Source organism: Mastomys coucha, unplaced genomic scaffold (assembly GCF_008632895.1).
Source record: "Mastomys coucha isolate ucsf_1 unplaced genomic scaffold, UCSF_Mcou_1 pScaffold15, whole genome shotgun sequence".
NCBI classification, from domain to species: Eukaryota; Metazoa; Chordata; class Mammalia; order Rodentia; family Muridae; genus Mastomys; species Mastomys coucha.
Genome location: NW_022196897.1, coordinates 66,845,259 through 66,872,015, shown reverse-complemented (window position 1 = coordinate 66,872,015; position 26,757 = coordinate 66,845,259). Strand labels below are relative to the sequence as shown.

The following is a 26,757-nucleotide window of genomic DNA, read 5'->3' as shown; positions in this document are numbered from 1 at the left end:
ACAAACAAAAAGACTTTATATATTTATGTTCATTTAAGAAAATACCAGTAGTGATATATTATTTTGAAATATACAGTTAATATGTTTGCATTATTTAAAATTTATATTGATAAAAATGTATGTATTTTCAGTATTGCTGTAGACAGGCATCTACATAAAACTGTTAAATTGATTGTGTGTGTGTGTTTAAAGGAATAGATGAAGCTTGGTTTAGTTACTAAGTGTAGATAGAAATCTTCAGAGGTTTTATGACATAGATGTTTTCCTGGATACATCTGGTAGCCTAATAAAAACAAAAAATGACCAACATAAGCAGTTAAAGATGATGATGATGGTAGTTGTGTAGTGGTGATGGTGATGATAAAAAAATCCTAAGAGTGAAGAACTTGAATGCAATTTTGCATCTGCATGAATATCATGTTTTCAATTTTATTCTTAAATATTCTTATACTCATGTACATATATGCATATTAACTCAAGTAATAAATATTTTGTGCTTAAAGACAAAAGAGGTAAGAAGGAATCCTAATCATTGCCAAATACATGTCAGTCTTTTAGGGTAGGAAATACTCTTCTTTATAAAACTTGTTCACATTTCTGATGCCCATGCTTGTTGTGCATATATGACAGCCTCTTTACTGTAACAGGCTATTGATGGAGTGACTCCCTGGGGACCACTCAGGCTATCTGAATTAAGAACCCACCTGTGGGTAACCTTCCAGGAACTGCTCCTCTTGATTTGTATGAACTTTTCTTTACTCTTGAGTTCTTCATTGTGATTCATTTGATTCTTCAGGATTAGGTGTAGTTGTGCACATATGAACTTCAAAGTAATTGTAGCCCTGAGTGGTCTTGAATTGATGGCCTTCCTCTTGGTTCAGATGCCAAGTGCTGCAGCTAGAAGTGCATGCCACCATGCCTGGCACATGCCACCTCCATCTTCCTTCTCTGACATTCTTAGGGTGGTGTATTAGTTAAGTTTTCTTCTGTATGACCTTAATACTTGACAGAAACAACTCAAGGGAAAAAGGTTTGTCTTGCTCACTGTTTCTGAGGCCTCAATCCATCATGACAGTGAAGATACACTTGGGAAGGCAGCTTAAGTCACAGTCATCCAGAAAACTTACACTCTGGCGATATTCTCTTTCCCCAAGTCCATGAGAAGGTGCTATCAAGGGCCGGGTGTCATCCTCAGTAAATTCCCATCTGGAAATGTCCAAATAGACCTACTTAGAAATCTGACACAAGTTTTTAGGTTGTTTGTAAGTCCTTGCTAGGCATGATGAGGGAGGCTTTTCAGTTTGAAGAAAATAGCTAAACAACAACATATAAAACAAAATAAAATCAGAGTATGAAAGAGATTTCTGAATATGTTCATTCCAATACTACTCATTAGAGCCCCAAATCAAAACAACTTCAGTGTCCCATCATGAGGGAGGTGTGGTACATATCTATTGGAATACTATTCAGCCATCAACAATCGGTATGTAGAAAACTCAGTTTGCAAAGTATACCCTGCAGCCAGCTACAGTCAAACAGTACTCAACTTTCACAAGGAGAACATATTCGCGATAAATATTTACACTAGTACAGAGAAATGGAAGTGACAAATCCTTTGTACCTTCATAAATGAAAGGCGCTTGACCAAAATTTAAAGTTTATGGGCCAGAAGTTTCCGAATCTTTTCTGAGCCACTTCACTGTCCTCACAGTGCTGCATAAAGCCTCCGTGCTAGGCTTACCACCACCTTCTATGGAGATTGTTAGAGTTGTACCTCCCATAAGGTGGACTTTGTTTTGCTGTGTCAATGCTGTGTAAGTCAATTGCTATGTACAACTCACATTGTGATGTCTGTGGCTATTTTATTACACAAAATTAATGTTGTGAAAGTATGATAATTCACACCTCTTTGAGAAGTTTTAACTAAGTTGTGACATTTTCTATAGAGAAAATGTCTTTCCAGGTGGAGGAATATCAACTGGCTTTTGCAAAGCTCTCAATTCATTCTCAAATACTCTTAAAGCTTGGTATTGAAAATCACTAAAAGTAAATTGCTGGAAAATTAAAGTCATCCTATTTCAGCTAGTGCTCAAGTGCAGATGTGTTCTGCCATTGCCCCTGAACCGAGATGAAATTAAAGTGTCTGACAATTTAGGGAAATAGTTAAGGTGTCTTCATGTTTCTTGTCTGTGTTGGGTACAGCAAGTAGTTCATGGTCCTCTGTACTCTGTGAAAGACAGTGGATCTGGACAAGCAATATGGCTCCAGTTCAGTCCAGGAAAGCATTCTCAAAAATGTACACTTTACAATTTACGCATAGATGTTCTCCAAAGTGTCACACTCATATCCAGATCGTTCTTATTATCTCACTGTGTTGGATGTCTATTGCTGTAAGATGATTATCTTCAAATTTTGGGTCCCAAAACATTGACCTTAATCATCTCACAGTCTGTGTCAATAGGCATTCTAGACCTGACTTAGTTGCACATTACACTTTAAAATTCCTCTAAGAATTGAAACTCCTGGTCTTGTGGGAAATGCCAAGAGAAAATATTTTTCAGATCCACCCTGGCTAAAAAGACTATTGTAGCAAACTAGGGTTGATGAATGTTTATCATTGTAACTAATATCATATGGAAATGACTTAAGTGAGGCAGATTTGTCTTGTTTCCTGGGTTTTGGTATTTCAGTCCATTCCTGTGGGCCTGTGCTGAGAAAGAGTGTCATGGAGGGGAGAGGTCACTGGGACAGAGTTGCTCATCTCCAGGAATCAAGCTTCACCTTTCATATTTCTGCTTTTTTTCATATAGTGAATAATAGTCAAATTACTGTCAGAAGATAACATGGCCAGCCCTGGGGAAGCAGAAGGATTACAGATAAAATTCTAACCCAAAAATATATTCTCAAGAAAGTGTTTTGAACACGTCATGAGTTTTCAGGAGAACTAGTCTTGAATATGGTTCTCATGCTGTATACTATTTGTGATACTCCTGAGACATGAATATCATTTATAGTAATTACTTATATCAATAAGGTTGGTTTTAATTACATGAAAATGAAAATATTTCTGCACAATGACCTAGAAGTAATTATATTAACTGTTTTATTTAGTTTGTGTATTTTAACACTGAGCTATTTCTACTTGATTATAAAAATTCTATTTCTCTCTCTCTCTCTCCCTTTTGGAAATAGACTAAGATGCTTAGTGAAGCAGCTAGAGAAAGGTGATGTCAACGTTGTTGACCTAAAGAAAAATATCGAATATGCAGCATCGGTACTGGAAGCTGTTTACATCGACGAGACAAGGTGAGTCATAGCTCCATCCACCTTTGTCTTCATTGCTTCTTTTCTGGTCTCTCTTTTTGACTTTTCTATATTACAAAGCAAATTAGTTATACTTGGTATGAAACAAAAATCAAAATCTTATTAAAATTTGAAGTTCATTTTCATATAGCTAGTTAACTGGGATATTACTCTTTTTAAAATTACTCTTTATTCCAAATACTTGAATATAATAAAATAGTCAAACAGTACATTTATTAAGCAAAAATAATTTCACTGTTCTTAGGCTTTTAAATATCAAAAGACATATGTATGCTTAAACTAGTATTCACAAATGTAAGAGGTTCTTCTATAATCTCAATACAAAATCTGTTATGAGAAAAGGGATGTGAAACCAGGCAATGGTGGTACATGCTTTTAATCCCAGCACTTGGGAGGCAGAGGCAGGCAGATTTCTGAGTTCAAGGCCAGCCTGGTCTACAGAGTGAGTTCCAGGACAGCCAGGGCTATACAGAGAAATTCTGTCTTGGAAAGAAAAGAAAGCAGGGGAGAGAGAGAGAGAGAGAGAGAGAGAGAGAGAGAGAGAGAGAGAGAGAGAGAGGAAGAGAAAGGAAAGGGATGTGAGAGCCATGAGATAGATTCATCAGAGCCTATGTGAGGGGCTTCTGAGCATTAGCTAAGTATCTCATGCCCCAAACCTAGCATTGTAGTTGGCAGTTGAAGGAGGTTTGGATGCAGACATTTACTTGAAGAGGGTTGTCAACACAGTACTGTGGCTCTCAGCCAAATCCCACATCCCTCTCACAGGTGCTTGTATATTCAAGTGATTTGACTAGTATATCCTGGTACTCAGAAAACCATGAGGCAGGGTCCTGAACTTCCCACCAGAGAAGGTGAAAGTTACAAGAAAAAGAGATTTGACCCTGAGTTCAGAGCTGAGTGAATGCAGGTTCAGAGATGCATACTTCCAGAGTTCAGGTCAAAGACAAAAAGGAATTAGGAAGAGGCCTCTGGGTGTACCATAGAGTCTTGATAAATGGGGAAAATGGAGAGGAGTCAGGACTGTAACTCCATCAATGCAGTCATAATTTCTGAGAAAATTAGGTTCAAGGTGTACTCTTGAATTAATTATCTCTGAAGGACTCCTAAATGCCTATGATGAAGTAAAAGTACCAGTGTTTGAGAATTTATATAGATTACAGTAACAGGAAAAGTCCATTGAGATCCTTACCCTACTATTTCCTCACCCATCATTGACCTACCTGTAACAGTAGAGTGTGCAGAAGACAAGGAGTGTGTACATGCTACCAGGGCCTGTCCCCTCTGCTCAGGTTCACAAAGGTCAAGTCTGACCCGGGAGAAGATGAGAAGTGTTAAAGTAGAGATGGGTTGGAACTATTCATCTCTCTGTACTGAACTTCATGCACAGTGCTAGCTAACAGGCAATACTTTTATATTGTTATCCATGGTCAAAGGCTGGACTTAGTGCTTTTACATTCTTACCCTCTGATTCAAGCAATTGAAAAAAAAGTTTGTGCTTGGCTGTTATAGTATGACTCAAGTCAAATGCATGAAGAAGTGATTCATCAAAGTCTTGGTCCCACATTAGTCCCAATTTTCTCGATTCTCCCACTGAATATCATGTATTTTCCAGTGACATATCAAAATATTTTATTCTATATTTTTTCTCTCCTCTATTTATGGATGTTAGACCACAAATGCTATTTCATTTTAATGGTTTCATTAATTAAGTAATTTTGGAGTTCTTGAATCCTGTGTTAAACTTTTATACACCCCACAATTAAAATGTTTTTAATTCTTAGAGAAAGATGCTCAATGCAGGCTGTACAATACAGGTGATTCATCCTTGGTCCATAGAATATGGTTTACAGGTTTTTGTTTGTTCTTTTGACTTTTTTGCTTGTTTGTTTGTTTTGATTTTGTTGTTGTTGGTGGTTTTGTTTTTGTTTGTTTGTTTGTTTTGTTTTGTTTTGGAGACAGGTTTTCTCTGTGTAGCCCTAACTATAATGGTGCCACTCTCTAGACCAGGCTGGCTTTAAACACAGAGATCCACCTGCCTCCCAAGTGCTGGAAGTAAAGGCGTGCACCACCATGCCACGCAATGCACCCCAATTTGGAGTTATTAAAAGGCAAAAATCACAGGTTCCTTTCTACTTTACAGTCCTTCCCTGAGTTGGTTGCTTGCATCATCTTCACTGAAGACATACGGCATAGGTGGTCCGTTCCAAGCAGACAGAGCTGGGTGTGTGCTAAATTCAGAAGGTGCTCCTATACTTTCTTCAGACTTCTGCTTCTGGGTCTATTACTTAGAGTTCACAAGTTGATTGAACTTAGTTTAAGGTTCTTCAGTCCGCTTTTGACCAGATATTATGTGTTACATTTATGTATAAATGAACTTTAAAATTCAACACTTCTTTGGAGGTTTACAACATCTTGTAGCATATGTAATATTTATAGTATTTGCCTGGATGTTCAAACTTCATTTGATTGATAATATGCTATATTTATTCAGTCCTAGGTAATGTCCTTCCCATGGAAATTTTAACTTCATGGTTATTTTGCTAGCTTAGGTCTCCATTGTCCTCAAGTCATTTAAATACATGTTAAACATTTTGTAATCTTTTACATTTGAAAATTACTCTCTAGTACAAGAAAAAAAAGGTTCAGCACAACGGTAGAAATTCAACTTCTGCTGTGTTGGTTATTTTCATTGCAGGTTGGAGGCTGGGTCAGTGAATTATTTATTGGCTTGCATAAACTCTAGTTTATATAGTACTGGGAATTAAACCCAGGGCTTTGTGCATGCTAGGTGAGTGCTTCACAACATGATCTAAAGCCCTGAAGTCCTGCTCCTGTGTTTAAATCCTTCCACAACATCATGTTTATTAGATTAATAATAATGCCCTAAGTTTACACCATCGTCTAAAGGCCACTAGCTATCCACAATCTCATGCAATAATCAGAGTAATTACTTTCTGCATTTCACTAATGGGAGCAACTAAAGCTCTTTTAGACATCACAGCAGCCCTATGAGATTCCAGTTCTCTTATTACTATTTGGAGCACAAAGACAACGAATCCCAGGAACATTTACACAGCTTACTCAAGAGAGTACACTGAAGAGTGAGTCAGAGCCTCTAGCACTCTTGATTATTAACTACAATTCACAGCCTAATCTCTTTAGTTGACTCATAAGTATTTTCAAGACTGGAATAATTGCCTAATGTATAAAAGTAGTGGCTGCCCAAGCAGGAAGATCCCCAGCATCCAAGTAAGAAAGTCAGGTATAGCAGCATCTCCTGTTACCTCAGTGTGGGTTGGGGCCGGGACAAAGAATTTCTGGAGTTTTCTGAGGGAGGAAGGTAGAGAGCTTCAGGTTCACTGTGAGAACTCAAGGGAACAATGCAAACAAACAAACAAACAACTAGAGAGTTTAGACCTGATATACTTTTGTACCCGCCTACACAAATGTGTACACACATGTGCATGTGTGCACACACATACTTTCAGAGATTTCTATGGATCTTTTGATCACAAATTCTTAGAATCCATGGTATGCAGAGGGTATTGTTTCTCATCTTTTCGCAGTTATGACCTTTTGAAAACATACTGTTGACTTGAACTTACCTACTTTAGGACATCATGCCCTGGAGAGAATCACAGCTACACATTAGAGCTTTGTATTCCCTGGAAAGCCTATGGCTAAGCATTACTGTCAGGCCTGCTGCTAGACCTAAAACTACTTCTCAAGAATCTTCCAATTTTGGACTGGAAACATGTACTTAAGGCATTTTAGAGCAAATTGATTTCCTATATATTTTGTGAGTGCCTGGAGCATGGAGCTGAGGACCTATCTGAGATGTGTTTGCGGTTTGTCTTAGGAATTCTAGTAAAGCAGGTTATGTAAAATAAAGACTTAGAAAGCATTTAGTTGCATATTAATTTGTATTTTAAGATAGCCTGCTTTTTGAAAATTGGATCTAGAGATTCTTTCATGAAAGTAAACTAGTCTGTATATGTTCCATGGAGATATTTGAAAATGGATTAGGCTTAAATAAAGGTTAACGTAGGATAAAATAGGAATTTTAGCTAATCAGTGCAAATGCGTGCGTGCGTGCACCTTCTAAATGACTGCAGAGTTTCAGTTAAAACAAATCAAAACAAAAATCTCTCTGTAAAGATGATTTTGTTTGGAAAAATAAAATTTCCAGTAGAAATAGAAATATGACTTTTATGGAGATTATTGTAAATACCACAGTGGAAATGATCATTGGTTAGGTTTTATAAAAGACATTTTCATATGAAAATGCCAGAATTTGTGAGTCTTTCAGATGTGTCTCTAGAGACTATTACTTTTTAAAGTTACACAATTGTAATTCATGTGATCTAAAAAGAATCCATGTGTTCTTATTTAGATTGTAGTCAAGCAAAGTAGTGCCCATGGAATCATGAATACCAGGATAGGCAGCTGTATATTGTGTTTGCTAATATCTCAAAACTATAACTTCCTATTTTATTTTGTTAATATGAACCCATCCTTGTGATTATCATGACTAGAATAATCTCTGGACTTAAAAAGATCAGGTCATTCACAATCAGTACTTTCCACTCAAAACTGAAATACAGGTACGTCATCTAAAGTACTCAGCTGTCTCACTTATGAAATACAGATGAGAGCTGACATGAGGACTACATGTGACATAGTGCCAGGTAGAGGAAAGGTTGAATTACAACCATTATTTTTATTGTACAGTTAAATACGATATGCTGTGCATGCTTGGGTTAAATATAATGAGATATAGAATTTAAGCCCACTAAGGAAAATACAAAATAAATTTTTGAGAGCAGGTTTGAGTTTTGGAGAAAATTCAGACAGCCATAGAATAAAAGAGATGTACAAAATGATGGAAGGGGTCTAACCCCTGCTAACACATCCTCTCTTGACTAGCATTCTTTTTTTTATTAGATATTTTCTTTATTTACATTTCAAATGATATCCCCTTTCCCAGTTTCCCCTATGGAAAAAAAATCCTATTCCCTCCCCGCCTCCCCCTGCTCACCAACCCATCCTCTCCTGCTTCCTGGCTCTGGCATTCCCTTACACTGGAGCATAGAGCCTTCACAGGACCAAGGGACTCTCCTCTCATTGATGACTGACTAGACCATCCTCTGGCTACATATGCAGCTGGAGCCATGAGTCCCACCATATGAACTCTTTAGTTGGTGGTTTAGTCCCCGGGAGCTCTGAGGGTACTAGTTAGTTCATATTGCTGTTTCTCCTATGGAGCTGCAAACCCTTCAGCTCAGTGGATCCTTTCTCTAGCTCCTTCATTGGGAACCCTGGGCTCAGTCCAATGGATGGCTGTGAGCCTCAACTACTGTACTAGTTGGGCACTTGCATAGCCTCTCAGGAGACTGCTATATTAGGCTCTTGTCAGCCAGCATTTGCTGGCATCCACAATAGTGTCTGGGTTGGGCGACTGTATATGGGAAGGATTCCCAGGTGGGGCAGTCGCTAGATTGTCCTTTCTTCAGTCTCTGCTCTGTACTTTGTCTCTGAAACTCCTTCCATGGGTATTTTGTTCCCCTTTCTAAGAAGGATCAAAGTATCCACACTGTGGTTTTCCTTCTTGAGTTTTTTGTGATTTGTGGATTGTATCTTGGGTATTCTGAGCCTCTGGGCTAATATCCACTTATCAGTAAGTACAAACCATGTGGGTTCTTTTGTGACTGGGTTACCTCATTCAGGACGCTATTCATCAGATCCATCTATTTTCCTAAGAATTTTATAAATCCATTGTTTTAATAGATGAGTAGTACTGCATTGTGTAAATGTACCATATTTTCTGTATCCATCCATCTTTGTTGGGGGACATCTGGGTTGTTTCTAGCTTCTGGCTATTATAAATAAGGAAATTCATCTGGAATAACAAAAAACCTAGGTTAGCAAAAACTATTCTCAACAATAAAAGAACTTCTGGTGGAATCATCATCCCTGACCCTAAGTTGTACTATAGGGCAATTGTGATAAAAACTGTATAATATTGGTACAGTGATAGGCAGGTAGATCAATGGAATAGAATTGAAGACCCAGAAATGAACCCATACACCAATGGTCACTTGACCTTTGACAAAGGAGCTAAAACCATCCAGTGGAAAAAAGACAGCATTTTCAACAAATGGTGCTGGCTCAACTGGCGGTTAGCATATAAAAGAATGCAAATTGATCCATTCCTATCTCCTTGTACAAAGCTCAAGTCCACGTGAATCAAGGACCTCCACATAAAACCAGATACATTGAAACTAATAGAAAAGAAAGTGGGGAAGGACCTCAAGCACATGGGCACAGGGGAAAATTTCCTGAACAGAACACCAATAGCTTATGTTCTAAGATCAAGAATTGACAAATGGAACCTCACAAAATTGCAAAGCTTCTGTAAGGCAAAGGATACTGTCAATAGGACAAAACGGCAACCAACAAATTGGGAAAAGATCTTTATCAATCTTATATCCAATAGAGGGCTTATATCCACTATATACAAAGAACTCCAGAAGTTAGACTCCAGAGAACCAAATAACCCTATTAAAAATGGGGTACAGAGCTAAACATTGAATTCTCAACTGAGCAATCTCGAATGGCTGAGAAGCACCTAAAGAAATGTTCAACATCCTTAGTCATCAGGGAAATGCATATCAAAACAACTCTGAGATTCTACCTCACACTAGTCAGAATGGCTACGATAAAAAACTCAGGTGATAGCAGATGCTGGCGAGGTTGTGGCGAAAGAGGAACACTCCTCCATTGCTGGTGGGATTGCAAGCTGGTACAACCACTCTGGAAATCAGTTTGGCGGTTCCTCAGGAAACTGGACATAGTACTACCAGAGGACCCAGCTATACCACTCCCGGGCATATACCCAGAAGATGCTCCAACATGTAATAAAGACACATGCTCCATTATGTTGGACTAGCATTCTAACTAAGCCTGTGAATTCTTATATTGGAAAGTGCCGTACTTTATGGAGACTGCATTGATGCCAGTCAACACTTGAAAAAGTTGCACTGGCAGACCCCGAGTGAGTACTTGGGATGCTTGAACTTTGAGATCATTTGGTGCAGGGATTTACCAGTGAACTTCCATTGACCTTGCACATATTGACTGAACATGGTAGGTCACTATCAGAATCTGATGGGAATTATAATAGAACAAGAAATTTGGAGAACAATGTGAGCGATGTGTGCAAGTCTGCCCCAAAAGGAAGGCTGTGTGTCACAGAGACTGAGAAGCAAGATTAAAAACTTCAAGGAATAGCAGTAAATTGTAACTAGAGGGAGTAGTGTGTGGTAACCATTTAGAACCTGGATTTCAAATCAACCACAACTAGACTTACACATGTTCCCTAATGAACCTGTTCTCTGCTGTAGCTCTCCTAGACCATTCTTCAGGACACAGCTTCTAATAAGAGGTTTTAAGATGCAAAGCATTAAGAATGTGCTAACTGTATGAACATTGAATGTTCTAACCCCAGAGTTTCTGATAGTTTTAGCCACTGCTAATTAGAATTCCTTTGCTGTTTGTCTATCTTCCCCCATCTTAAAGACTGTGAGAATGTTCACTGAATATTTCCTTATTTTACTAGTCTCTCTTATTACATTGCTCAGCAGCCAGTGTTGGCTCCAACCTGTTTGTTTCCATGTAGGCCATTATTTTTAAGTCCAAATAATAGAGGTAGGCTCTGAAGCATGAGCTGAATCCCTTTGTCCATTTCATGAAGCTCAGATCATGTGGAACTGCTGTAAGGCCCGCCTAATGGGTGCTTTCAGAACTTAGAGTGCATCCCTTTCATGGAGACTCCACTGTATCCTTTCAGTGTTTATGTCTACCTGAGAGAAATTACGTCACCATTCCATAGAGAAGCCTTTCAACATGTTTCCCTACCATGAATTCAGAATCTCAAGTCCAAAGGTTAAGAGGACCATCAAGGTCCATGTTCAATTAGACTTTCCTCTCCTAGGATTAACATCCTGGTCAGAAGAATGCAATCAAAATCCTGTGTCTAAAAATGGTACAACAAGGAATCCGCCTTGGTCTATCTGCATGCTCAAAGACAGCCTTGTTCATGACTATTCAAAGATGATGTCATGTTCAATCCTGTTCTTTGAGTTTCCTGTATGTCAGAGTAGAATCTTCCCTTTAGTGCAATTAAGAGGCCTGTTCAGATGATTTTTCAATAAAACAAAGGAACAGTCTGCACAGAAGTTAAAATTAAGCCTCTGTTGAATGCATAATAAAAAAAAAAACCTTTCAAATGTCAGTTTCTCTCACTTCCAACCATTAAGGTTTTTAAAGACTCTTGGTTACTGTATTACATTAGTAATAGCAGTCAAGAGTGAGGATGGAGATGTGAAAAAAGTCTGTGGAATGGGAAGTGTGGTTAAGTCTTTAAAGGGTTAAGAAAATCACAAAGTAATGCTGACCGAAAGGAGAAAGGAGGAGGCACAAGCATGGGTCAAGTATCAGAAGAGTGTGGCACAGGGTTCTTGAATTGGTTAGTCTAATGTCTCAGGGAGAGCCTGGATGAGTTAGGACATTCCTAACCCTCTGAAATACAGTTCCATCAAAGGGAAAAATCCACTAGCTATAGTATGATGTTGAGCAGAGTTAGCAAGGATGGCTTTGAGAAATTATTACGATCGTGCTTCCAAAGTTTGCTCGTGTGTGGGAAAAGTACAAACAGAACAAACTATTAATGGGGGGGGGTCACATACTTGAAGAAGTTATCTGGAACTAACCAGTGCACAGTCAAGAGTTCCCAAATGAATGAATGTTAGCCATACTCTTGAATCAGAAAGTCAGATTAGAGTTTGAGCCAACTGCTCACCACAGGTGGGTAAGGGGTTACAGGAATCGTGGTCCAACTGTGAACAGTGAGTCACACAGCATTTGGACTATGGTGATGTATAGGAAAAATTCTCTGTGCTCATCACCATGGCATTGACTCTGTGTATTCCTCTCACACCTAAAAAATAAGAGAGAGGAAGAAGGAAAGTGGAGAACTGAGCTATAAACATCTTTGAGGATGTTTCAATTATGACTTGAGCTCAGCCAAGCCCACTTAAACAGAACAGTTGATTTACTAGTTCCCATTAACCAAAGAATTGCCCACTAGTGCTGCCTATAAAATAGGTTGACTCCTGGTACAGATGATGTCAGCAGAGGCCGATCTGCTTTGCTTGTTCTGGAATGATCTCTCAGATGCTGTGAGTGGTAGCAACACATTACCAGTATTTCCAAGCTCTAAACTTTCTACAAACTGTCAAATATAGAAGGAATGAAAAGGTTTTCTTTGCCACAGGATGTAACAAGCATGTCCTCATATTCAATTGGTTTGGATTAGTCAACAAGCTTATCTTTGAAAAATCATTGTGTCCAGGGGGACTAGATACGTAAGCTCATATATCATACATCCCAAGAGAAGGGATGCTATTTAAGTCACTTGCCAACAAATTGAGAAGGAAGTGTTTCTTAAAAACCAATAAATACATCTTGTTGACTGTGAAAACTAAAACTAAACTAAAATAAATATATCTCTCTTAGTTCTACAGGCAAGAGGACCTGAATGAGGGTATGGGTAGGAGCTTAGGAATATCCATTGGCTGGAAGTTCAGCTACTGTTTTATTTTCCTGGTTTCCCTCTTGCTGTTGATTAGGGAAAGTGTTATTTTCTCTCTTTCCTTCCTTTTTTATTTTCTTTCTTCTTTCTTTGTTGTTATTTTTCATCCTCAGCCATTACTTTTCTCACACAGAAGATGAATCCTCCGTCTCGTTCTGTTGTGAAATTCTGTGACCATTGGTCCCCAAGTGTCCTTATTAACCTACCCTGACAAGCAGGAAGGGGCAAGGAGTCAGGTTTTTTTGCTTAGAAAGGAAGAGTTCATAAATGTGGCCTTTGTTTTTGCTTAGTTTCCTTTGGAAGAAATACAGAGGAAAAATCTGTCCAGGTGAACTGTGTGCACTGGAGATTAGTAAATTGTCAAAAACAAATGATAAGGTTTTCATGAGTTCTGTTTTTGTGGCATAAGCTGTTCCGAATGCTGTGTTTGTGGGCTGTACTCACCTCGTACATGGGTGTGAAAACCCTGCTGAATTAAAAAAAAAGTCACACCAGTTTTGTTTGGTTTTCATCTTTTCTGACCATCTGTGGTTTGTTACTTTCTATAAACCGTTAGAAACAGCCTCACTAATGTGAACGGACAAAAAATTATCACCAGTTGTTCTTAGAGATTACTGACAAGACCTTCACATATCAAATAAGATTCCACAATTAGGATGTGTAAAATAAATTCTTTAAAAATATGTTATTTTTAAACACTATCTTTTTCTAATGATATGTATGATGGTCATTTGAAAGTTATATCTAAGACAATAAATATATTATGCAATTTTCAGATATCATTGCATATTCTTGCATGAAATTCTCAAAAATCCTATGTGTTACATCATTAGTTTTGAAGAAAAGTTAATAAATTTGAAATATAAAGTAATTAACTTAATTAGATTCATAGTGAAATAGAATATACCCTAAAAAATTTGGTCCTAAATTATCCCATATCCTTTTCCAGGGACATTCAACTCAAGGTTCAGTATGAGTGAATCCTAATTGACTGAAATTAATGGCTAGTCCCCAGTTTCCTAGCCACTGTATTTAGAGATCAAAATGTGATGTCATTCTGCCCAAAGGGAATTCCAGAAAGATTGATAAGGCTGTTGGCAACAGATTTTTTCCTTATGGAAGGGCATTGTGTGAGTGTGATATTTCTTAATTTTTAAAATGATTGTGTGTGTGTGTGTGTGTGTGTGTGTGTGTGTGTGTAAGGCAGAGCCCATCAGTGTGTATATTCCTTAATTCCTCTCACCAATTTGCATGACTGGCAAACTCCAGAGACAATCCTGTCTTTGCATTCCCAGTACTGGGTTTACACAACCATACTACCATTCCCTGTTGTTTTTTTGTTTTGTTTTGCTTTGTTTGTTTGTCTTTTATGTGGGATTGGAACTAAGGCACTCATACTTGTCTGGCCAGCACTGTATAGAGACACTTCTCCAGCATCAGAGTTTATGAAAAGCTATCTTGCTACAAGAAAAAAATCAAAACATTAAAATTGGAAATATAAAAATGATAAAAGGAATCTAGGCTTCAGAAAAAGAAATACAGAGAGACTGGTCTAAAACTACTGTGGGGGCTTGCAACTCTAGCTCTAGTGCTCCATAGGCTGAGCCAGGAGGATTAATAAAATACACTATAGGTTCAAAGGCAGACCAAGATATATAACCAAACACTATTACAAAAAGAAAAATGAGGGTACATTTTGTAGAAAATTAATGTTATCAAAAGACTGGTCCAGGAGTTATGTATGGAGTAATCATGTGTTCAAAGCTGGTCCCCTGCTCTGAGTTCCAACATACACTAGAGACAAGGTATGTGAAGAACTAAGTCAGAGGGATAGTGGTACCAGAGAGTCAAGGGCTATCCTTTGATTTTGTAATGCTTTCATCAGTCTTGGGTCTTTGGGTTCCTCTTTGGGCTACAACTTGAACCTTTATCTTTAACCTTCAGCTCTTAATAATCTTGAGTAGACACAGGTGGAGGGAGAATAGACTGCCTCTTGTGTTATATTCCCTTGATTAGGGAAGATAATATGTCCTCTCCAGAGCTTGATGGTGAGACTTGATTGTTTATGACACTATATAATTGAAACATAAAACCGAAATCAAGATGGTACTGATGTGAAAATTTCATCCCTATGGCTGGGTTTCATAGTTAAAAGGTTCTGTACATGTTCCCCAGGAGAAACTGATCAACAATCTTAAGAGGCTGTAAATTAAAATAACCCCTGGCCTCCCATATATACTGACACACCTCTAGCATGAATACTATGGAAATAACAACTCTCTAATTGGATCTACGATTTCACTCCATGAGAGAGAGCTCATCCATGGAGAACCCAATACTATTATTCTACTAAATGAACATAGTCTTCAGCCATTTCCTATACTTTTATCTTTGTACCCAGATAAATGCATTTCTCAATCCTCACCAGAGAAACCTGCTTTTTTGGGGGGATATTGTTTTGTTTGTTTGTTCTTTGCAGTAGATAGTGGTTAATACAGAGACCCATAACTGTTCAATAGAAATAACATGCTGTGGAGTTCTCAGACCTAAATAGTGCATTTAAATCATACCCCCTCACTTGAGGACTTAAGAATCACTTCATATGAGAGAGCAGAGAGATTGTAAGAGTCAGAGGTCATAGACTTCTGCAGCGTGGACTTCATGCGTGTAGGGCCAGTGTACACATGAACTCACAGTGGCTCTGACTCCATGCACAAGAAGCAAGCCAGCCTAAATCCCACATCCAGGAGAGAAGTCCCAATTCTAGTTGAAAAGCAATTAATGTTTGCTGAATAACACAAAGTCAGGTTTCGTCAGGTATGTGGACCCTGAGAGGCTACCCATGCTGCTGTGGATGGCCCACCCATACACATATAGACAACACTAATGAATTCGATGGGTTTGCAAACATAAAGGTGGGAGGGAAAAGAAGTGATGGGGTATAGGAGAGAAACAAGAGGCACAGAAATGCGAGTGCCAATGAAACACTAACTCCCTTATCTATTTCCCTCTCTTCTCAACATGTTATTGTCGATTCTACTTCTGCATCTGTGGCTTTTCCTGCCCTAGGTAAATTTTTAATGTGTGTAAGAATTATTTTTGGAACTCTGCCACTGTCTTTTCACTGCCTTTACAGTATGTGTGTGTGTGTGTGTGTGTGTGTGTGTGTGTGTGCTTTCCTAGGTCTTCTTTGGCATTATTCATATCATACATGCTTCAAGCACTCTTGACACCATGGTGGCAACCTTTTTCCTATGTGTTAGTAAAAGGAAATCAGCTTAGACTAATTCACATGGGGTGTAGCCAGATGGGGCTCCCCAAGAGCTTACTGTGTGACAGTTGCTGTTCTAAGCTATACACATAGTAGGTGATGAAGCCAGAAGCATGACTAGAAAGACAGGTTTCTTAGCCACGTAGGATGCTTATTAGCCAAAATCTTGGTAATTAGTGGAATGTTAAGCTTTGTGCCTAATCAAATATATTCAAAGATATATTTTGAGCTAAGAATTCCTGATGAGAAGCCAAGAGTCCTCAGGAAGGCCTGGGGCAGTGTTCTGCCTCACTGTTTTTCCCCACTTCTATCCCAACACACTCCAAAAATGTAATCTTTACCCCAGCTCTTCAAGCAACTTGATTCCATCTGAGAGCCTTACTGGAAGATGCCTGGGGCCCTTCCTGCCTGTCCTAGGGGACCAGACCTCCCTCAGTATAGGCATTCACTTGCTTGGGTGAATACAAAGGAACTGCCAAGTCCTCTTTAAGTCTTAATGTGGAGAAAGTCACCTCTGACTTCCACATTCTCCTCAGCCAACCTTCCAATAGTCAAGACTCGTGGAAGTTGAGCCAATGAAGGCATGGCTGTCTTCCCCACCCGAGCATCTAGCCCTTGTGTTCTCACATATACAATGGTCATGCTTGCACAGTTCACAGAAAAGGAGTAATGTCTGCTTTCAACAACCCAAAACCTAAGAATTTAAAAGCCTTTGTCCCTTTGGGAACAGTACAGAGAATAAATAAATAAATAAGCTTTGATACTATCCTGGAAGAATTTATTTTCCTGTGTTTCAGCAGGTAGGATAGTGATGATAGAAACGGAATTTCAAATGTACCCAATTCCATCCTTGCAATGAATCCATCACCATTTAAATTACCATAGACATTTTACTGCCCTCTGACATTTCTCTAGAAGAGAGTGCTCTAGATATCAGCTTTGGAAATAAATCTAAGCTTTTTACCACCAAAAGTTTTCCCAGTAAGCTAAACTCCTATAAGATTTTTTCCTATTTTAATTATTTGATAATTTCATACATGCACACAATGGTCAAATCTACACCTCCCATCTACCTCTTGTAATTCATATTATCCCCCGTCACCATTTTTCTCTCTCAGCCAAACGTTTTATTTTTTAAATAATCATTCCATTTGTTTACATCTCAAATGATATCCCATTTCCCGGTTACCCCTCCACAAACATCCATCCCACATTTACCCTCTCCCTATTCCCCTTTGCCTCCATTAGGGTGCTCCCCCACCCACTCACCCTCTCCTGCCCCCATCACTCTAGAAATCTCCTACCCTGGGGCATTGAACCTCCACAGGATCAAGTACTTCCGCTCCCATTGATGTCAGGCAAGACCATCCTCTGCTAAATATATATTTGGAGCCTGGATTCATCCATGTACACTCCTTGGTTGGTGGTCTAGTCTCTGGGAGCACTGGGTGGTCCAGCCAGATGATGTTGTTCTTCCTATGGGGTTGCAATTCCTCTCTGCTCCTCCAGTCCTTCTGTCAGCTCCCCCACGGGGTCCCTGAGCTCAGTGATAGTTGATTCAAAGCATCCACATCTGCATTGGTCAGTTGCTGGCCAGACCTCCTGAGCAGCACAAATGCTTCTTGACCACAGCAACAGTGTAGGGTTTGGTGTCTGAAGACAGGATGGATCCCCAGGTGGGGCAGTCCCGGTTGGCCCTTCTTTCAGTCTCTGCTCCATGTTTTTGTCCCCATTCTTCCTTTGGACAGGAACATTTCTGGGTTAAAAACTTTGAGATGGGAGGTGCCCCCATCCCTCGACCAGGGGCCATGTCTATCTGCTGGAGGTGGTCTCTACAGGCATTTGGCATTTCGGCCAAAGTTGTCCCTGTTGGGTCCTGGTAGCCGCTTTTTTCCCTGGTGTCTAGGACCCTCCAGTGGCTATCCCCAATTCCCCACCCCACCCCCTCTATATATTTTATTCTATTTCCTGACCATCTGTACCTCTTTCCCATCCTCTCCAGAACCGATACTGCCCTTTATTTCCTCCCTCTCCTCTCTCCCTCCCAGGTCCCCTTCTCCCTCCCTGTCCTGTGATGATTCTGTTCCCCACTTAAAACAGGACTGAAGCATCCATCAGCCAAACATTTTTAAAGATTTTGCTTAACTCTTTATTTCAAAGTATAGAGGGGATGGAGAATAAGGGCTTCTGGGATTATTGACTGGATGGGAACTTTGAACTTTGAAAGGAAATCATACATTTAAAGTGAACAAGATCCCAACAGTTAAAGACCCAGACTCCAAAATGAGACACTCTGCAGCTCAGAATTTGTAACGTCCACTGACTGAGCAAATCTCTTAAGTGTCTGTGCTTCTTTTATTAATCACTAAAATAGACAAAGGTGAAAATCTTTCCCAAGGTAGTATCTTGAGGACTGAATGAGCTCAATTTTGGCTTTTCCCCCTGGTTTAGAATATAAGCAATAGTGTTAGTTTGAATCTTTATCTGTGTCTATGCTATATAGTTCTGAAGTCTGAGTGAAAGACTGGTATCATGTTCAAGGTTTCTTTGGTGAATAGGCAGATGGAAGAAACCATGTTAGTCAACTCATAAAATAGACATTGTTAGCTTAATAAATAACGTTAATGGGTTCCTCTGAAAACATTGCATGGGAATCTAATGGGAAACACTGACTACACAAGATGTTGTGTACAAGAGGCAAAGGAGAGTCCCTTATTCCACCTTGCAAGTGTCCAAGAATGGTACCACATAGCAGATGTGAATTCAGCCTCACCCTTAGCACTTGATCATCATATTGTTCCCCTGAACATAGACTACTACTGCAGGGTACCAAAGATGGCCTTTTGGGAATATATCCCTCCCTAGAGGTAATAAGTTTCTAAGACAAAACACATTTGGAGTCTTTCCCTCTATCTTTTTCAGGTATAGTATGATAGACTTTTTTTTTAAATTGTGTTCAGCATTGTAACTATGAAGTATTTTGTGATTTATAAGAAAGGCATACATAGAAAGTGGGGGCCTGAACAGTAAGGGCAGTGAGACAGACACACCCAGGCCGGTCCAGTCTCATCACACAAGGAGCTGACAGTTTGCATCTTAACTCAACTTTTGGGAAACATTGTAAAATTGAAGCATAGGGCACATGGTTTGTTCACCAGATATATGACATCAAAATATTGATTCTGTCTCACATAGAAAAATTATGTTCCTGCTCTGGTCTCATCAAACATTAGAGGTGGAAAAGATGAGTTAATAGTTTCTTGAAATAAGTCCTTTATCATACAAATGTCATGAAAGCAAAAGAAAAATTCAAAGTTGAGAAACCAATCTGTCCTAATTACATTCAGCATTTAAATTGTAATACTTAGGTCCAGTTGTGGCCACCAACTTCCTGGAAAGGATTGTGTTTCCTTGGGTGTGACTATTTTCCAAGAGTCTCCTTCAGACAAATATTTTCACTGACATAGAATTGTAAGAGTCAAAATCCCATGACCTCTCCTTCTGAGGTTGCCCCCTTCTTTATTTCCCTTTCCCTTCAAACTTTCTAATTCAAAATATAAGCCCTTTGGGAGATGTGTCATCTTATTCGGAGAGAAATTTTGGCCTATAAATAGCTCCAAAGGATCACTTGATCACTGATCGGATACAAGGTCAGTTTTTCTCGGTTTCCTAGTCCACTTTCTACACATAGCCTTTGTCTGAGAATCTCTCTTTAATCTTTGCTGACTCCCATTGGCACAGAAAACATCATGTCTAAAAGTGTGAACGTTTTTCAGAGGTTAACAGTGGTAACATTTCACACATATATGCCTGCCTCTTTATGAATTCCTAAGGAGAATACACCAATTGTTATCATATGATAGTTCATATCATAATATAATATGGACTAGAATCTCTGAACCTTTATAGGAATAGAGTTAACACAATCACTTTTCCTATACATTTTTCAGATGTGCAAATTGTCTCTAATGATCTTAGTTAGAGCAGCATTTCCCGTCATAATTATAACCTCATTCTCTTCTCCATTTAGTCTCTTTCCTTTGAAATGTAAAATCATAGGACCATGCTATCTATCTATCTATCTATCTATCTATCTATCTATCTATCTATCTATCTATCTATTTATTTTAAGATAGGGTCTTCTATTTGGCCCTGTTTCACCTGAAACTCACAATGTATACCGGGCAAGCCTTGAACTCACATAGACTCATCTGCTTCTATCTCCTTAGTCCCAGAATTAAAGGTCTCCAATACTATGCCCAGAATACTTCAATTTTTCATCATTTTATAGGTTACCAATAATTTTGACATGACTAAAGAATATTGCATTTGAATGTTTAGTTTACATAAACATTTTCTTTATCTATTAAAACCAGGACTAGGAACAATATGCTAGATCAATATTAATACGGGACCAACACCTTTCTCTGTATCTGATGTAAAATCTACACTGGTAGGCACTGCATGCTATAGGAGAGAGGAAGGGAAGCATGTTGTAGTGACTATCATGCAATCAGGAAAGTAGGCCAGCAAGCTGCAAATTATTGGAAATTAATGCTATAATCTTGAATCTGAAAGTCATCCCAACTCAGAATTTTCTCTTTAAGGTAATTCCATCTTTTTAAAGGCCTTCAGATGATTCAGGAAGGCCTATCCACATTTTGAAGGGTAATTTACTTTGCTCTATCTTCACATGAAAAAAGAAGTACCTTTGTTGAAACAATTAGATCAGCATTTAAACACAATAACTAGGCATCATATCCAACCCTCCTCTCTTTGCTGCATCAGTTGAGTGACTAGGGAAGTATTTGTTGCTGTTTCAAGATTTGCCTGTTCTGTATACAAGGTCACAGCCCATGCCTTTGTATCTTGACACTCACTTCCTTTATTCCTTTTTCTATACTAAATATAGACCATTCCTTTCCCTGAAATCACACACTCCTTCTCCACAAAGATTTGCATGCATTATAACTACAAATTGCCAGAGTAACACACCCTAGTGATGCTCACTATGCCTTCACACCCATTTCGTCTTGTCTGACTATCTGTCTTGGGCAGTTTGTGAGTTTAGGATATATAGCCTTTAAGTCCCCAGTGCCAATTAGCTGTAGAAAAACAGGCAATGATGTTCTGTTTCACCCTGCTGATAAGAACAGAGAGAGGAGCATGAGAAGAATGTGATGACATCACGTGATTACACCACAATAGTTCCTGCTCCACCTGCCCTGCACTGGAGATCACTGCACAAAGAAACTAGAAATGGCATAATCTTTAAGTAATGAAAACTTCAAGGCATGTAGTATAGTATTATACTAAAATGGCTTAAGCAATCTAACTTGATATGACCAAAAGAGGCAGAAAACATTTTTACTTAAAATTACAATTTCACTGCTGTATTGGTAAATCAAAGTCATTAAAACATAAGAAGAAAAAAATACTTGAAACAATCACAAAGTGAGTATTAATCAGTATTAATATTTGGTTGTATGTTTTTTGTCTTGTGTCTACATGTACTTTTGTAATCCCAGTATTTAAGGAGAGTTTATTTTCACTAAAGTGGTTCATAAATACACATGTACTTATTTTTTATAAAAGATTAAGGAACTTTATTAACATATACTTGTTGAATAAATATATGTATACATTTAGCATGTACAATCTATTGAATTTGTACTTATATACATATGTACTTATGTAATGTATGTAAATAATTGTAATTGTCACAATCAAGGTCACGGGCATACTGTATGTGTGTTGGGGGTCTCATATCAGCTGGTATATGCTATCTGTTTGGTGGTCCAGTGTTTGAGAAATCTCGAGGGTCCAGATTAATTGAGACTGCTTGTCCTCCTACAGGATCGCCCTTCTCCTCAGCTTCTTTCAGCCTTCCTTACGCCACATATTCTTAAGACAAAAACAAACAAACAAAAAAACCCTAAGAGGTACATATGTACTTATTAATTACCATGAAAAATAAATATTGTGTGTGTATTGAAGTAAACCATAGATAGAGGGGACCATTTGAAAGGTTATGTTGATTAAAAGAACACAAAGATCAAAGCTAAAGCATGTCATGAATACCTGGGTTATTGATCTGGTGCACTGTTGAAGAAATGGTTAATTCAGATGTCAGGACAAGCTAGTTTGTGTTCCATAGACAAAGTAGACTGGTGTGTGTAGCTGGGTTTGTATATAGAGAAAATATTTTATTTATTATTTTCAGTTCAAGTCTTTAGGAAGTTCTCAGTTACAGAATCTGATAGGTATTCAGTCAGGGTATTTCCTCAGAGCCCTACTCTGTGGTAGCTATCACTCCTTATCAACCAGTCCACATCACTTCCCAGAAGTTAATACTACACACTGTGTTCCTAACTCTGTCAATGGCCTTGGGCAGTACTTCTCTTTTGGTTTCGTTGAGAAAAGTTCTCCTTTGAAGCTGGTCCAGGTTGGCCTCAAACTTAAAATCCTCCTCCTGCCTTAGCCTCCCAAATGCTGGGATACTTGGGTCCTGGTCAGAAGTTCTAAACCCAAGAAATCTCTACCCTTACGTTAAAATCACTCTTAATTAACAGTGTTCCTCCTCCTTAGAGACTCTCTGTCTCCTGAAATGAGCTTTCAACATAACCCTTTACATCCTTGCACACCATGACTGTGGGTTCAAACAACTAAGCATTACAAGTATCTGGGAAATGAGATTGCATATGGACTGAATGTGCACAATCTTTTTTTTTTTGTCATTCTTCTCTAAATAACACAGTATGGCATATATATAGGTATATATATATGGTATATATATATATCATACATATTTTATTAATGTTATGTAGAATGGAGAACTGATTTAAGGTATACATGAGAGAGCTCATAGGTTACAGGTAAATAATCTGATATTTTATAAATGGGACTTGAGTGTGTGCTGAAATTCCCCACAAATAATAAAAAACAACTCCCATACATTTATCTTTATTTAAAATTTTATTTATTGTTTATTATGTGAGTGTTTGTGTGTATGTATGTGTGTGTGTGCATGCACACACACATAAATGCCACAATACATATGCAAATGTCGGTCTAAGGACAATGTTCTCTCTTTTCACATGGATCTGGGGATTGAACTTGGGTCTTCAGGCTTTCATGGCAAGTTCTTTACCTGATGAGTCACCAAGCTTGTTTCTTCCTTTATGATTTTTTAATGTTGTAAAATATTCAATGATACTATTTAAAAGACTGTTTTAGTATTTTTAAGTTATTTAATTAATTTAGAAAAACTTACTCAATAAAATAATATATATGAATGACTTGTGGAATCCTCAAAAAATTCAAACAGCATTTCCTATCTCTACTATGTAGAAAATGAAATATAAGAACTTTTATAGCCTCAAGCTCCTTTTCTTTCCATTCTACTTGTTTCCTAGAAAAATAAGTCGCGCACACTTATTTATTATGAATTTTCTTCTTTGCTTTGAGTTAATCACCATTAGGGTGGCATATTTATGAGATTGACAACATAACGTAACCACTACTAATAATTTTCATCAATATTTGGGAAGCAGCAGATGCTATCTTGTATCATTTGATGCCTTTAGCAAGTGATCAGCTCGAAAACTTAAAGAGCTTTCCAAATGTTAACTCAATTTTTAGAAACAGTTCATGTGAAGGAATAATTAGAGAACTGTGTGCCATTAAAAAAAGCAAAACAAAACAGAGAAAAACATTTGGATATTTGTTTCCTTGTTAGTCTTTGCTCCCATTTCCCAGTGTTTACCCTGTGTATATGTTTGTAGAAGGCTTCTGGACACTGAGGATGAACTCAGCGACATCCAGACCGACTCGGTCCCATCAGAAGTCCGGGATTGGTTGGCTTCAACCTTTACACGGAAAATGGGGATGATGAAGAAGAAACCGGAGGAAAAACCAAAGTTTCGTAGCATTGTCCATGCTGTCCAGGCTGGGATTTTTGTGGAAAGGTAAGTAAGCAGCGTTATTCACTTCCCAAGATAGGAGAATCTGAAAGTCAGTGAGTGTGTGGAGCGCATCAAAGCACTGCAGGTCCATATCACACTGATGGAGAAGCCACGCTAGCACAAGTCTAACTAGAGTGGGCACTTTGGTCTTCTGATTATTATGCCTAGAACAGAAGACTTTTGCCTTGCTTTTTTTTTTTTTTTTTTTTTTAATTTCTATTAGGATGACAGGAAGATTGAAATCATACTCATTTGGAAGCACACCCATGTGGATATGTGTACAAACATTTCTAACATGTTTATATTTTAGCAATTAATTTTATATAAATAAATTGCAATTAACTCACAAAATGGATCCTATAATGGATTCTTTTATTTCAAAGTCAAGTGAGTTGTTTTGTTCTAGATAGAAAAGACTTCCTGCTTCCTCAGTTTCCATCATGAGATGAAATCTCTCTCACTTCAGCCTTGGCGAACTTAGTTTTTAGCATTTGTGTTGCTGAAGGAAGATTCCCTGATACCATGGTGATCACCAGGGGTCCCAGTGTTTAGACATAGTAATGTGGCCAAGTTCCATAGTATTTTCTTTTGTCTTTAAGAGAAAAGGCTACTCTTGTTTCTATAAAATGAAGTTTCAGAATTAAAACTAGACCAAGGCCAATTATAACCATATCTGAAAAAACTGCAAAGCATTTATCAGGTGTGGTGGCAAATTTTTAACCCAATTTACAGATCAATCAATTCACAACTCAATTAATTGGTATACATGCTACTTGCCTAGATTGGGCAGATCTACCACTACACTGCTCTATTCCCATCTATTAGATCCCATATGACTTGTGATTTCTCCAAGCCACGTGCTTCAGCTCCATCTTCCTTCCACCTTGTCCTCCTCTGTCTTCATCCTCCCCAGTCTCTCCCCACTCCCGCAGTCTGCTCTCTTCCCTTCTCCCCCAAACTTTTCCTTCAGCTCCACCTTACCTCCTGCTGCCCAATCATCAGCCTTAGTTTTTATTTGAAAAGTTAAGGTGAGAAGATACACAAGGCACCTGTATTTGGGCTTTGCTCCTGCTCTGCAATGCTCTCCAGGACAGGAGAATTAGCATCAAAATAGAAGGCCAGGGCTATCCACAACAATCAGGAATACCTCAGATTAAACATAGTATAGTAATTAGATGTAAAGTGGTAAATTCAGTATTTTTAAAACTGAACAGATTGAAGGACAGATAATTATATTATTCATCAGGGCACATTTTTGAGACACTGACTGGTTAGGCCAGTATGGCTTTGAATTTCAATTCTCCGGCCTCTTGGAGAGGCTTGTGTTACCCTGCTCAGCTTTAGCACCCTTTCCATGGGTGTGAATTCTGGCCACTTCCTTCATCATCTCTCAATAATTTGGAACATCATTTCCAACAAAAGGACATTGGAACGGATACTGGATTTTCAAAATGTAAATAAGAAAGTGTAACAGGAGAGCTATTGAACATGCAGTTTAAAGATATATTAGGACAATTGTGATAAAACTTCTAATAGCTTATTTCATGAGGATACAACTCAAAAAAGCATCCAATGAGTGATTCTTTGAATTACTTTGCAAGCTTCTTACCTACACCTGATTGGTGTCAATAAGTGAATACTAAGAATACTCTAGTGGTAGGATCCTACCTGGTCTGGTACATAGATTTATTCTAACAGAAGTGCCAAGCAAGGAAAGGAGACTGGACTGAGGAAAATGTCTAGTGTCTCCTTCCTTTTGTGTGAGTGTCATTGATTTCCATGGTATCAAATTAAAAACATCTAAACAGCATTTCAGAGAGTCTCTGATAAAGCATCATGGTCGGCCTGCTGAAGGAAAGTCTTCCTTCATGGTCTTCCTTCTTTAAAATATTGCAAACCTTGGCAAGCTGAAAAACCAATGCAAACTGTGGGTATGGTTTAACTGAGTATGCATCAACTTGAGACAGTGTTCTGAATTTAGGATTCATATATTGGCCTCATGTGTTTCTATTTATTTATATGCAACATCAAGCAAATCTCATTTCCAAATAGAAATACTGAAAATGCACAGAAAGATAACTGAATAACAATTTAACTATTATAAATTAACATGCTTAAAGTATTTAGAAATAAAATATTTATCAAAGTCAAATCCTCATTATTGATATTTTTTATTTTAAAATTTCAAAAGTAATTACCTTCAGTCCTAAAAGTATAAGTCTTGCTGCTTCTCCCTCCCAAGATTCAGCAAGCCCTGGCAATTATTTACCCAAGTGTTCTCTTGTACAGCGCTGAGAGAGAAGAGGAGTGTTTCTTGGCTTCTATAGTTTGGAATAATGTTTTGTAGTTTTAGAGAAACCTTTAAAAATAATCCATCGTAATTTCACTTGGACATTACCACTTCTTGGTGTTCAGGAAATTCCTTAGTCTTTTTCCAAGATGTATCGCAGATCACCGGTTTAATAAAGTGAAAGTCGGGGTGAGTTCCTAAGCCGGGAACAGTCAGCAGGGAGGCACAGGCCCCACGAGGCGCAGGGGAGCCGCCA

At 38.3% G+C, this 26,757-nt stretch overlaps 1 protein-coding gene across 15 annotated transcripts in view; it reads left to right on the top strand.

The window, feature by feature from the left end:
- Nucleotides 1-26,757, top strand: part of Pde1a (phosphodiesterase 1A) — a 277,843-nt gene that overhangs the window by 181,261 nt on the left and 69,825 nt on the right. For 14 of the 15 annotated variants that reach the window (XR_004118665.1, XR_004118664.1, XR_004118666.1 and 11 more), the window contains 2 exons: nt 3,193-3,306; nt 24,032-24,214. Coding sequence is in view for 12 of the 15 variants with exons in the window: in XM_031370782.1 (XP_031226642.1) it covers nt 3,193-3,306; nt 24,032-24,214 (297 nt within the window). In the remaining 3 variants the exon portion in view is untranslated. Of the gene's footprint in view, nt 1-3,192; nt 3,307-21,438; nt 21,702-24,031; nt 24,215-26,757 lie in introns of those variants that run through there. The other variant, XM_031370791.1, reaches the window with a different exon arrangement.